This window comes from Coregonus lavaretus (assembly GCF_964263955.1).
Source record: "Coregonus lavaretus genome assembly, chromosome: 21".
NCBI lineage: Eukaryota > Metazoa > Chordata > Actinopteri > Salmoniformes > Salmonidae > Coregonus > Coregonus lavaretus.
The window spans coordinates 29,765,108-29,778,753 of record NC_140008.1 but is presented as its reverse complement, the minus strand read 5'-3'; the positions used below and the strand labels follow the sequence as shown (position 1 = coordinate 29,778,753).

Sequence of the window (13,646 nt, the reverse complement as noted above, 5' to 3'; positions counted from 1 at the left end):
CCAGTATGAAAAATGTAAGCATTCACTAATTGTAAGTCGCTCTGGATAAGAGCGTCTGCTAAATGACTATGGAGAAACAATGTAGCAAAGGGTTTGAGGGTGAGTATGACTAGTGTGTGTATAGTATACAGTGGGTTTAGATGAGTATAGAAAGATCTCCCATACAAAGTATATGCTTGAACACAAACTACAACAGGTATAAAAAAACATTCATGCTTGTCAAATGGAGAAAAAAAAAGGCATTATCGTTGTGGGTACTGTAGTTTTTTGAGTGAGCCGCCCCTTATGTTTTCGCGAAACTCTCCCTCATCAAAGAACTACACGCCCCACCCGGCGCCAAAGTTGAGGCCCCGGATGTCTATTACGCCGGAAGAGAAGAAGGTCCTTTTCCCAGCCATCTTGTGGCGTCATTTAGCGAAGTGTTCGCACCAAGCCTCGTAGAATCGGAGGAAAATCCTGCTGAAGGGGCGCCATCATGCCCGGACATATGCAAGAAGGTTTCGGCTGCGCCATAGCAAACCGATTCGACCAACTATTTGACGACGAGTCGGACCCGTTCGAGCTGTTGAAGGAGGCCGAGAACAAGAAGAAGGAGGCTCCTGTCCCTGGTGCCGCCAAGACCGCAGCTCAAGCCGCCAAGCTCCAGAAAAAGGAGTCCCAGAAAGACAGAAAGATGGTCCCTGCCGATAAGAAAGATGAGCCTCTGGCACCCGTGCCTCTGAAGAAAGATGGTAAGACTGTTTCCTGTAATAAATGTCGGATTGGTCTGCAAAGTCGCAGTTCTCGCTGGATAGTTCAGCATTAACGTTAGCTAGCTAACTATGGTTTCAAAGCCTCCATGAGGTCGACATGATTCCTTTTGTGCGTCAGTTCAGTTGGCAGCTAAAGTTGAGAAGCTTGTTATCGCATTCATTGCAACAAAAAAATTGTCACGATAGTGTGCGTGGTACAGTATTGTGTCCCCTGATAAATAACTTGCAGGCGAACTTGTTTTGCTGCCAATAAAACGCATCTTACTCGGTGCCTTGTTTAGCCAGGATTGTTAGCCTCAAGTTAATTAGATAGCTAACGTTAACTTACCAAAGTAATTTGCTTGTTAGTTTTCTAAATACCTTTTGATCAGTGTTGGATGGGTAGTTACATACTTGCTAAATGCACGATTGGCGAATTGTCAGTTTCGTGCAACTGAAATTGTTCACCCAACTAGCGAACCGTGTATTTACACCTGGTTGTAAGCCAACTTCCACAAGCGAAGCGATCGTACTAGAATCTCTTGGTTATATTTTTGAGGGTTGTTTTCTAACCAAGTAACTGGACAAATTAACGTAGATAGCGAGTCTTTCGCTACCCGCATTATTATCCCGCGTCGTGACCAACCTCGTGGCTTGGGGTGTACAACAGCACCAACATGTTGTCTAGGCAGGGAATGATGTCATCTTGCGTTGCGTATCGCGGTTGTTAATGTGAATATGGGCGTTTGTTGTTTTTGTCAGATAACAGCTTCACGAGTATGCTCGCTTCCAACTACTCAGTGAACAAACAACGTTAGATAAGACTATCAATTGGCCAAATAATTTGTCACGTACTTTTACAACGTTCTCGTATTAGTGAGTAATCTAACGTTACTGGCTAACTTTAGACGGATCTACACAATCTAAAAGTAAAATAGGAGGCCCCTGTATTGTTAGCACGTTACATCCTACTTACACCAGTCAAAAACAAAGCAAAAAATGTAAACCCAAGAGAAGAAGAGACAGGTGCATCAACGTGCATTCAGCTGCTGGGGTGTAGGGGTGGGAGTCTATTTTGGTCAACAGTGGGAGGGACTTGTCAGACCAGACTTAGGGCATGTTTCCATCTGCTAGTACTGGCATGGTGCATAATACGAAGTTCAATGTCAGTTCATCTGTTTATAAGGACATTTACATTTAATTGTATTCCTCCATGTTTCATGATTAAGCCCTTACATTCTAGTCCAGTACATCAGTCCTGCTCTCTTTTGGAGACTGGTCTTGAGAAAAGCTCTAGCTTTAATGACAGTAGTCTCCATTTCACTCCCCTGTTTTGAGTTATCTTTGCTAGAAAAACTCTAGAGAAAAGTACTCTTGTACTCCTTTTGTTTTTCAAAGAACCTTAACTGTAAATTGTCTCTCATAAGAGGATTAATAATTCCTATGCTCTGTCCTGCTCCAGGACCTGGTCCCAGGAGGATGGGTCGCAGACCTGAGGGTCAGGGCCCAGCTAGTGGACCGCCCCGTGAGTTCCAGGGTGAGGGCCGCCCCCCTACAGACAGACCCCCCCGGACTGACAGACGGCCACCACGCCGTTTCGAGAGGCCCCCCGGCGGAGAGGAGAAGCCTGGTGAGGGAGGAGAGTTCTCTGTGGAGAAGTGAGTACTGGGTGGCGCAGGGGTACATTCAGTTGGCACCAAATGGGAGATTTTTTATTTTTAAACAGGTACTAACCCAAACAATAACAAGACTCAGATCTGTGTGTGTGCAGGCCTTTGTTCCATCCTAGCAGTAACCCATCTGATTTCACAAATAAACTGATATTAGTCCTCATTTACGACTTTGATACAAAAGACTGAACCCACACCGGCACTCGAATGTAGGACAGTACTGTTCTTTTAAAATGGACACTAACCAGGCCTTTATTGTGTAAACAAAAACAACCCCCTTCTCCATTTGACAGGACTATTTCCCCTCAGGCTGTCAGAGGTAACCCAACCACATCTTAATTATGGGTTCCACTACTGTTTAGCAGCAGAGAAAGTCACGCCACCTTCACTGATAGTTCCTCAGCTTTGCCTTGTCACTTAGCTTAACCTGTTACAGCACAGCAGGGTGTGTAGGAAAAGGGTGGTAATATACAGTGAGGGGGAAAAAGTATTTGATCCCCTGCTGATTTTATACGTTTGCCCACTGACAAAGAAATGATCAGTCTATAATTTTAATGGTAGGTTTATTTGAACAGTGAGAGACAGAATAACAACAACAAAATCCACAAAAATGCATGTCAAAAATGTTATAAATTGATTTTCATTTTAATGAGGGAAATAAGTATTTGACCCCCTCTCAATCAGAAAGATTTCTGGCTCCCAGGTGTCTTTTATACAGGTAACGAGCTGAGATTAGGAGCACACTCTTAAAGGGAGTGCTCCTAATCTCAGCTTGTTACCTGTATGAAAGACACCTGTCCACAGAAGCAATCAATCAATCAGATTCCAAACTCTCCACCATGGCCAAGACCAAAGAGCTCTCCAAGGATGTCAGGGACAAGATTGTAGACATACACAAGGCTGGAGTGGGCTACAAGACCATCGCCAAGCAGCTTGGTGAGAAGGTGACAACAGTTGGTGCGATTATTCGCAAATGGAAGAAACACAAAAGAACTGTCAATCTCCCTCGGCCTGGGGCTCCATGCAAGATCTCACCTCGTGTAGTTGCAATGATCATGAGAACGGTGAGGAATCAGCCCAGAACTACACGGGAGGATCTTGTCAATGATCTCAAGGCAGCTGGGACCATAGTCACCAAGAAAACAATTGGTAACACACTACGCCGTGGAGGACTGAAATCCTGCAGCGCCCGCAAGGTCCCCCTGCTCAAGAAAGCACATATACAGGCCCATCTGAAGTTTGCCAATGAACATCTGAATGATTCAGAGGATAACTGGGTGAAAGTGTTGTGGTCAGATGAGACCAAAATGGAGCTCTTTGGCCTCAACTCGCTGTGTTTGGAGGAGGAGGAATGCTGCCTATGACCCCAAGAACACCATCCCCACCGTCAAACGTGGAGGTGGAAACATTATGCTTTGCGGGTGTTTTTCTGCAAAGGGGACAGTACAACTTCTTCACCGCATCAAAGGGACGATGGACGGGGCCATGTACCATCAAATCTTGGGTGAGAACCTCCTTCCCTCAGCCAGGGCATTGAAAATGGGTCGTGGATGGGTATTCCAGCATGACAATGACCCAAAACACACGGCCAAGGCAACAAAGGAGTGGCTCAAGAAGAAGCACATTAAGGTCCTGGAGTGGCCTTGCCAGTCTCCAGACCTTAATCCCATAGAAAATCTGTGGAGGGAGCTGAAGGTCCGAGTTGCCGAACATCAGCCTCGAAACCTTAATGACTTGGAGAAGATCTGCAAAGAGGAGTGGGACGAAATCCCTCCTGAGATATGTGCAAACCTGGTGGCCAACTACAAGAAACGTCTGACCTCTGTGATTGCCAACAAGGGTTTTGCCACCAAGTACTAAGTCATGTTTTGCAGAGGGGTCAAATACTTATTTCCCTCATTAAAATGCAAATCAATTTATAACATTTTTGACATGCGTCTTTCTGGATTTTTCTGTTGTTATTCTGTCTCTCACTGTTCAAATAAACCTACCATTAAAATTATAGACTGATCTTGTCTTTGTCAGTGGGCAAACGTACAAAATCAGCAGGGGATCAAATACTTTTTTCCCCTCACTGTATATAAACCCTGTTTAAATGCGTTTCAAATACGTCCTTTCTTCCTTTGTGGAAAGAGTTGCTGGTCTATCATGAATAGCCAGGGGATTTTTGGGGGGGCTCACAATCCAACAATGATGACTCTAAAGAAGGACAAATATTTTTTAGGTATTCAAACAGTGCCTAAGGCAGGGCTCTACAGTGTGACCATTTTACTCACAAATGTGCCTAAATATTTTGCTATGTGCCCTGGAATTTTATTTGAGGCATTGCGCCTAGAAAAATGAAGGATTCTAGATTTTATTACCTCTAATGTTTTTCATTGTGCTCCTACATTTTATTTGTGTGCCTACATTTTTCAATTTAGGCGCACACGTGCTCCTTGTAAAAAAGGTCAGCGTAGAGCCCTGCCTAAGGAAAGATAAGTAATGTATGGTATAATACTGTTTCAGTGTAGTTCACAGTATTGGTGATAGATCACACATTGTGTTTTGGGTCCTCATTGTAGCATTTAATGTCTGAAACACCTATTAGTTATGCACTGGGGTCTGTTCGTGAGGATGTAACATTAGAGATCGTTCAGATAACGTGTTGACTCTATTTGTTACATTTCTATCTGCAACGTTCTGAATGTTTTAACCTCAATGAATACACATCAACTGTTCCCTCCTGTGAGGCAGGCTGCTGATTGGTCTGTTTCCTTGTCGGTCTCCCCAGGCCCATTGGTGATAGGCCGATGAGAGGACGTGGTGGCAGCAGGGGCCGGGGCTTGGGCGGCAGGGGCCGGGGCATGGGCAGGAGCGACGGCTTCGACGTCAGAGGAAAGCGTGAATTCGACAGACACAGCGGCAGCGATCGATCGTAAGTCTTCTGTGTCATGTTGTGAATGATGTAGCTAGCTAACTCAGGGATGGATAAATGAAATCTCATTATTAGGCCGTTTTCCTGCTCGAATGGAGAATCTCTGTTCTAAAGTGCTTTTTAGTCCAGGGTTGGAAAACACTGGGCCAATTGCAGCCACTGGTGGCCACTATATCACCAGCTGATCTCTCCTTAAACCATAAATACGAGCTAAAGTCACCCGCATAGCTGTTCTCAATTGCAACCATCATCCGCCACCGATTTACCTCTACATAACGCGGATGTCGTGGTTATCTTTTAGTCGTGATTGCAACCAACATTTTCCAAGACTATTTCGACCCTCTGGTGGGTATTATAATAATAATAATATGCCATTTAGCAGACGCTTTTATCCAAAGCGACTTACAGTCATGCGTGCATACATTTTTTGTGTGTGTATGGGTGGTCCCGGGGATTGAACCCACTACCTTGGCGTTACAAGCGCCGTGCTCTACCAGCTGAGCTACAGAGGACCATTATCATTGGAAAATGTTTAATCTTGCTAGTTGACCAGACTAAGGGCGATTTATCTATTTTACAATCATTCCGTACAACTGAAATAAAGTATTTCCTTGTTTACCACGGCAAATCTACTGTGGCAATTTACCCGACACGTTGTATGAATGGAAAAGTAATGTTGATGGTGTAGCCTACTGTTATTTTATTAATTTCCAATTTATGTAATCCATTAAATACAACTATCTTTAAACTAAAATTGTCTGATATGGGCATTTCTTATCAAGATTGGGGGGGGGGGGGAGAGAATATCCCTGGATAGTACAAGATTTGAAATGTGTAACTAATGAAAGTAAATCTTAATATATTAATTTGCCATTTAAGGTGAAGTATTTTAATGAAATATAGGCCTCACGGTATTTTTACATTCATCAGCCTTGGTTTCCAATGCTCCTGATAGGTCATTTTCATTGGGGGCTGGGAGTAGAGAATCTAGACCAGCTGTCTGGTATCATAATCACTTGACATGATAACAACGCGCGATCAACTGATCTGCTGTTTTATCCTTGTGGGTTTGTTTTCATTGCAATCAAGCGTAGTTTAGCCCGCAGGTGCATGTAATCTCCCGTTAGTAGCGTTTTAAGAAATCTAGCGGTAACCTGCAGGAGCACGTTAGGTTCTGCCTGTTGGTTGCGATCGAGCCACGGTTTCCCGATCACAGATTAAGACTAATCCTGGACTAAAAATACATTTCAATGGAGATTCTCCCTTGAGCTTGCTTTGTAGTCCATGGCTAGGCTTAATCTGTGTCTGGGGAACTGGCCCTAGAAGTATAAGAACGACTTATTTAACGTTTTTCCATCCAAGGTAGTCTCATTGAGAGAAACTGTTTTTTTGCTGGAGAGTTTTGAAGTGAAGGTGTGAGCTAAAGCCCAGACGTTGTTTCAGCAGCCAGAAAGGTGAGGAGAAGCGTGGTGGAAGTGGATCTCACAACTGGGGCACAGTCAAGGATGAGATGGGGTGAGTTGCACTGCCGACCTAGCACAACACACCCTCTCAATAGACTTTCTATAAAAGACAGTAAGGAGTTTTGATTTACCTTGTTTAGTTATGTGTAAACTAAAGTCAACATGTTGAGTCAAGACGCCTAGTCTCTATATTGTCCTGGTAGCGTCACCTGTCAGCATATTGAATGTATGAGAATGAGTGACGTGGATGGGAATGCCATGCAGCCACACAGGGCTGTTCAGCAGGTGTTAATGTACAGGTGGAGCTAAGCTAATGTGGACACACACAGGTGAAGCTAAATTAGTTTTTCCTCTCCACAGCGAGCTCGACCAATCAAACGTGACCGAGGAGACCCCTGAGGGAGAGGAGCATCCGCCCGCCGACTCTGAGAATAAGTGAGTTGAGAGGGCTGAGCCTTCTACCACATCTCCCTCTTCTCCCCGATTGTTCTCTCCCCCTCAGGGATTTAACAGCATGGGCGGAAGGCTTTTCCTCCATATTTTTTAATACTATTTCCAGCCAGTTGTGTGTTCTGACAGTTCTGTTTTGTAATCTGTGTGTTGTAGGGAGAACGAGGTTGGTGAACCTAAGGAAGTGGAACCCAAGGAGATGACTCTGGATGAATGGAAGGCCCAGCAGGACAAGGAGAAAACCAAGGTGGAGTTCAACATCCGAAAGGCCAACGAGGGAGCCGACAGCCAGTGGAAGAAAGGATACGTGCTGCACAAGTCCAAGGACGTGAGTGGACTGTCAAAACCACAAAACTGACTTGGCCTCCGTTTGGTTTTCCATAACCTCCTAACTCCATTTTCTTCCCTCTTTCTCTCCAATAAAGGAGAAGAAAGATGATACTCTGATTGAAGCTGCAGTGGAGGCTGAGGGAGTCGCCCTTAAGGTGAGTATCACATCCAACAGACGCGCACACGCTCTCTGCCCGCACCCACAAACATGTACATCAAGATGACTGAATGTGGCTCAGACGTGTGTGCAGGAAACAAATGTTCAGTCATTGCCGACGCTCTCCTTCCCCCACTGACTTTCAGACAGAGGATGATCACCACTTCCGGAAGCCGGCCAATGACATCACAGCCCAGCTGGAGATAAACTTTGGGGACCTGGGCCGCCCCAGCCGTGGTCGTGGTGGACCCCGTGGTGGCAGGGGGGGCCGTGGGCGTGGAGAGGGCAGAGGAGAGTTCCGCGAGCGTGAACCCAGAGAGCCCCGCGAGCGTGATGGTGGAGCCCCCACCAGGCCGGTCCGCGGAGGCCGGACTGACAAGGTAAGGACTACTAATACTACACTGAACAAAAACATAAACGTAACATGCAACAATTTCAAGTATTTTACTGAGTTACAGTTCATATAAGGAAATCGATGTATTTCACGTGACTGGGAAAACAGATATACATCTGTTGGTCACAGATACCTTTAAAAAAAATCTGGGGTGACCACCATTTTCCTCATGCGGCGCGACACCTCTCCTTCGCATAGAGTTGATCAGGCTGTTGATTGTGGGATGTTGTCCCACTCCTGTTCAATGGCTGTGCGAAGTTGCTGGATATTGGCGGGAACTGGAACACACTGTTGTACACGTCGATCAGAGCATCCCAAACATGCTCAATGGGTGATATGTTTGAGTATGCAGGCCATGGAAGAACTGGGACATTTTCAGCTTCAATTCTGTACAGATCCTTGCGAAATGGGGCCGTGCATTATCATGCTGAAACATGAGGTGATGGAGGCGGATGAATGGCACGACAATGGGCCTCAGGATCTCGTCATGGTATCTCTGTGCATTCAAATTGCCATAGATAAAATGCAATTGTGTTCGTTGTCCGTAGCTTATGCCTGGCCATAACCCCAACGCCACCATGGGGCACTGTTCACAACGTTAACATCAGCAAACCACTCACCCATACAACGCCATATACACGGTCTGCAATCTGCCCGGTACAGTTGAAACCGGGATTCATCCATGAAGAGAACACTTCTCCAGCGTGCCAGTGCCCATCGAAGGTGAGCATTTGCCCACTGAAGTCAGTTATGATGCCGAACTGCAGTCAGGTCAAGACCCTGGTGGGGATGACGAGCAAGCGGATGAGCTTCCCTGATAAGGTTTCTGACAGGTTGTGCAAACCCCCAGTTTCATCAGCTGTCCGGGTGGCTGGTCTTGGACGATCCTGCAGGTGAAGAAGCTGGATGTGGAGGTCCTGGGCTGGCGTGGTTACACGTGGTCTGTGGTTGTGAGGCCGGTTGGAAGTACTGCCAAATTCTCTAAAACGACATTTCTCCTTTGCCAAGATAATCCATCCACCTGACAGGTGTGGCATATCAAGAAGCTGATTAAACAGCACTATCATTACACATGTGCACCTTGTGCTGGGGACAATAAAAGGCCACTCTAAAATGTGCAGTTTTGTCACACAATGCCACAGATGTATCAAGTTTTACATTTACATTTTAGTCATTTAGCAGACGCTCTTATCCAGAGCGACTTACAGTTAGTGAGTGTATTTATTATTATTTTATTTTTTTCATACTGGCCCCCCATGGGAATCGAAACCACAACCCTGGCGTTGCAAACGCCATGCTATACCAACTAAGCTACATCCCTGCCGGCCATTCCCTACCCTGGACGACGCTGGGCCAATTGTGCGCCGCCCCATGGGTCTCCCGGTCGCGGCTGGCTACGACAGAGCCTGGATTCGAACCAGGATCTCTAGTGGCACAGCTAGCACTGCAATGCAGTGCCTTAGACCACTGCGCCACTCGGGAGACAAGTTTTGAGGGAGCGTGCAATTGGCATGCTGACTGCAGGAATGTCCTCCAGAACTGTTGCCAGATAATTTAATGTTAATTTCTCTACCATAAGCCAATGTCGTTTTAGAGAATTTGGCAGTACGTCCAACTGGCCTCACAACCACAAACCATGTGTATGGCGTCGTGTGGGCGAGCGATATGCTGATGTGAACAGTGTGCCCCGTTATGGTATGGGCAGGCATAAGCTATGGACAACAAACAATTGCATTTTATCGATAGGCAATTTGAATACACACAAATACCGCAACGTCATTCTGAGGCCCATTTTTTTTTTAAAGGTATCTGTAACCAACAGATGCATATCTGTATTCCCAGTCATGTGAAATCCATCGATTAGTGCCTAATTTATTTATTTAAATTGACTGATTTCCTTATGAACTGTAACTCAGTAAAATCTTTTAAATTGTTGCATGTTGCGTTTTATATTTTTGTTCAGTATATATTTTTTCCGTATAATTACTATTGGTCTGTTACGGCTGCTGTGGCAAAGATTTATGCAAGTTCAAGTTAAGGGAATTTGGATTGTTTAAGTACAACAGACATTGTCATAATTTCACTGTATACGTCTGATCAATCTCGTTCCTTTTTGTTTTCCCAACCCTCTAACCCTCCTCCCAGCCGAGCGGGGTGATCGTGCCCAACGTGGACGACCCCGAGGCCTTCCCGGCCCTGGCCTAAGATGGAGTGGCTGCCCCATAGGCCCCCAGGAGCCCTTAGCAGACCCCCGGGCAGACCCCCTAGGCCCCTTCTCTACGAGGCTTGCATGTTTCTGGATCCTTCCGAAAAAATTATATGATGGAGAAGACTGTCATGGCCCATGACACTCGCATCTGCGGACTGAATTTTACCCGTTTTATTAAAAAGAAAATGAGAAAAAAAACAGAAATGGAAAAAAAGATATAAAAAAGAAAAGGACTTCTTGCTACTTCCGGAGCAAATTATTGGTAGAGGTTTTGTACTTAGAGACAAGGTAGCAGGGACGTTTTCATACAGTATTTTTTTCAGAGATTATGCGTTCTTCATTAATACTTTTTTTGTATTGCTGCTTGAAAATACGCATGTCCAAATATAAGGTATGAGAAAGAGTTATCATTTGAGCTTGTGGTGTCCCATAGCTTGCTTTGCTATATGATCACTTCAAACCAGGCTGTGCTGTGATGGAACCCAAGCCAACTAGCTCTTACCATACTGGGTATTTCTGAAGAGGTTACTGTATCATCACTCAGTGAGATTTCAAGGACTTTGCTTTAGTTCTGCAGTTTTATGTATTTTATTTTTATTTTTAATTAAGGCCTAGACCTCTATGATATAGGCCTGAAAAAGAAATTCATGGTAAGAGATCTTGGGGTGAGATTATATTATTTCTTATGGTGCAGATAGGGACATGCCTTGGATCGTTGATCTAATAATTTAGGCTCCATTATAACTATTTAAGTGTATATACACTACACTTAACACATTTTTAAAGTCGAGCCTAAATCAGTTCTGTATTAAAAGGTATTTTGAATAGAAAATAGTTTTCAAAGGACTCGATAGCAGGGGGAAGGAAGACTTCAATGATTTAAAATGTATCCCTCTGACATCTTTAGCTCTATAGGTGAACCATTCCCCCTGTATGGTTTCATTTAACAACTCATAAGCTGCGTCTCAATGACATAGTGGCTTCCTCACCTTGTTTCCTCTACCTGCACTGATCTGAAAACAGTTGACACATCAGTCCGAGGTAAGGAAAAAACTGAGAGGAAGCCACGGATTTGTGATGCAGCCAAGGTCCTTTGGAAGCCCTCAGACCTTCTCACACTGTTTACACACCATTCCAGGGCCGCATTCAGCAGTGCCCCGCATTGCGCAACGTTCAGATAGAAAGTATTGTATAGAACAGACGTAGATTGAGTCATGTCATCTCTACTCATGGCATTTCTGCAACGCTCTGTACATCGCACCCTGCTGAACGGGGCCTAGTATACTGATATCAATGTGAACCTGCTCCTGCAGTATTTCCTGTGGTGATTGAAGATCCTCCATTTTGATTTTCCCTCTGGCACCCTACTGCATATTTGCTCTGAAATAAATACAATTGTGTGTGTGGGTCAGCCAAGTGCTCAACAGATGTGTGAATCCTAACCCTGCTATTATAGACCTCCGTCGGTAAATAAAGATGGTCGATTCATTTTTGCATTGTTATGACTAACACCGTCACATACATAATCACATACACACGAAAATATGTGTTCTTTCGTGATTAAATACATTCACAGATAAAGGTGCCATTGTGTGGCGAAGGTAAAATATAAATAAGGACTTTGTTCCTGAAGTTATTTTTTAGGGTAGTCTGGAAATTGATATCCCAATGCTGTTTAATGGTGCACTGGTTCCCGAGTATAGTAATATTAAGAAATTGAACTTTTAAGACAGACTGTTTAGCTCCCTAACCATGTAATTTAGCTTTATGGTTGGATAGATATTTCACTGCCAGAGCTATGTTAACTTCTGTAGTCAACTACAAACTGGAACAAAAACCTACATCCACACTGGCCTTCACAAGACTTCCCAATATGTGATGCGTCTTAGTAAAACCTTAGTGGACATTTGGATTATTACTTTGAGATAGTGCTCATCTACTATTTGAACATGGATGACACTGCATATAAGCACTGGCAGACTTACTATTTGGCAGTAGAGGCAATTAATTGCCCCAGGCCTCACATCATCAAGGGGCCTCATGAGCTGGGCTTAACACAATGTTTTTATTTAAATTGAAATAAATAAAAATCCGCTTGTGGTCACCTCATGCTCATCTGGCATAAATAAATATAAAAATCCCCATCAAAATCTTCTGTTAAAGCTACAGATATGTTTTTTGCATGGGCTGCATCTCAATCCGTCGATGTCGGCCTTCTGCATCTGTGGTGTTTGTCAGACCAGGAAACATCTCGAAAAACGGTCTTCTCACGAAAACGTCTGTAATGTGCGAACGGTTTGGCCTACAAATTAATATGACCCCTCTATGGAAAGGTGGGCACAATGGTGTTCTCCGTTTTGCACTACAAACCCCCAAGTGTCACGGGACACGTCTGAAGATAACCCGGTACCCGGCTGAAAAATTAATGGAGGTGAATAGGGCATTTCCACGTCAAAGGTAATTTCACAGTAAAAACATTTTAATTTATTTGTACTTATCTCAGATATAGGACAGACACTTCAAAACATTCTTCCTTTTGATAACATTTTTTACTGTTTTTCCCCATGATTGAATCTGTTGTTATTCAATGGGCTAATAGCAGTAAGGCCAAATCCAATGTTTCATCAAATAATTTGTTAAATAAGTTTTGGGATAATTACAGGGATCCTAAAAATCAAATAGCTAAATTGTCCTTGGTATGACCATCTTAAAACAATTCCATATGTTGTCTTAGTAGTAGTCTCGCGTTGCCATTCCTCCAAAATCACATCGCTGTCACGCCTCCCTTGGAGGTCTGGATATTTTTGTATCGCAAAAACAGTTTGAATGGTCAGCTGGCTCCCAGCGGCAAGATTTTGATTGGATGTTACATTTCTAGAACCCTCCTTCCACATGCCCATTGGTGCTATGTGTTATGTTCGTCACTGTTTTCAGACCGGGAAGGACACATTTTGCAGAGAGTTGTTCCGTTTGCAACATTGCAGAAAATTGAAGAAATACTGGAGAAAAAAACTGAATTATGTTTTGTCAGAAGTGCGCTCTATACACAAACTCAACATTTAATTGGTTATTTCCCAGCCATCCTCCCCATAGACCGTAAAAGGAATCGACACGCACTGTTGCACCTACAACACTAATCTAGTGAGCACTATTGGAGCTCCGCCCAAGCAAGGCATTTGATTGGTTTGACGTGTAGCGAGGGGTCACTGATTTACACCGGGTCTCCACCCTATTTAGCTATTTTTCCTGCCATACACGGTGTTGCCATGTGTGCAGTTTTCCTGTAAAATTGGGCAACTTTGAAAATTATGTCGCGGGTTAAAAT

At 44.2% G+C, this 13,646-nt stretch overlaps 1 protein-coding gene across 2 annotated transcripts; it reads left to right on the top strand.

The window, feature by feature from the left end:
• The first annotated feature begins 344 nt into the window (after positions 1 to 344).
• Positions 345 to 11,809, top strand: LOC311148944 (SERPINE1 mRNA-binding protein 1-like). 2 transcript variants are annotated; one of them, XM_084185984.1, is made up of 9 exons: positions 345 to 731; positions 2,194 to 2,389; positions 5,175 to 5,318; positions 6,765 to 6,833; positions 7,142 to 7,216; positions 7,388 to 7,559; positions 7,657 to 7,716; positions 7,865 to 8,098; positions 10,258 to 11,809. In XM_084185984.1, the coding sequence occupies exons 1-9, from the start codon at positions 476 to 478 to the stop codon at positions 10,315 to 10,317; spliced, it is 1,266 nt and encodes a 421-aa protein (XP_084042110.1). In that variant the 5' UTR covers positions 345 to 475; the 3' UTR covers positions 10,318 to 11,809. The 2 variants fall into 2 exon arrangements, with proteins under 2 accessions (XP_084042110.1, XP_084042109.1); XM_084185983.1 differs by having other exon boundaries at positions 379 to 731; positions 6,762 to 6,833.
• The last annotated feature ends 1,837 nt before the right edge of the window (positions 11,810 to 13,646 follow it).

Coding starts and splice junctions, on each gene's coding strand:
- LOC311148944 (XM_084185983.1), top strand. CDS start 476: ATGCCCGGACATATGCAAGAAGGTTTCGGCTGCGCCATAGCAAACCGA. Junction 732..2,193: donor CGTGCCTCTGAAGAAAGATG/GTAAGACTGTTT, acceptor GTCCTGCTCCAG/GACCTGGTCCCAGGAGGATG. Junction 6,834..7,141: donor ACAGTCAAGGATGAGATGGG/GTGAGTTGCACT, acceptor TCCTCTCCACAG/CGAGCTCGACCAATCAAACG.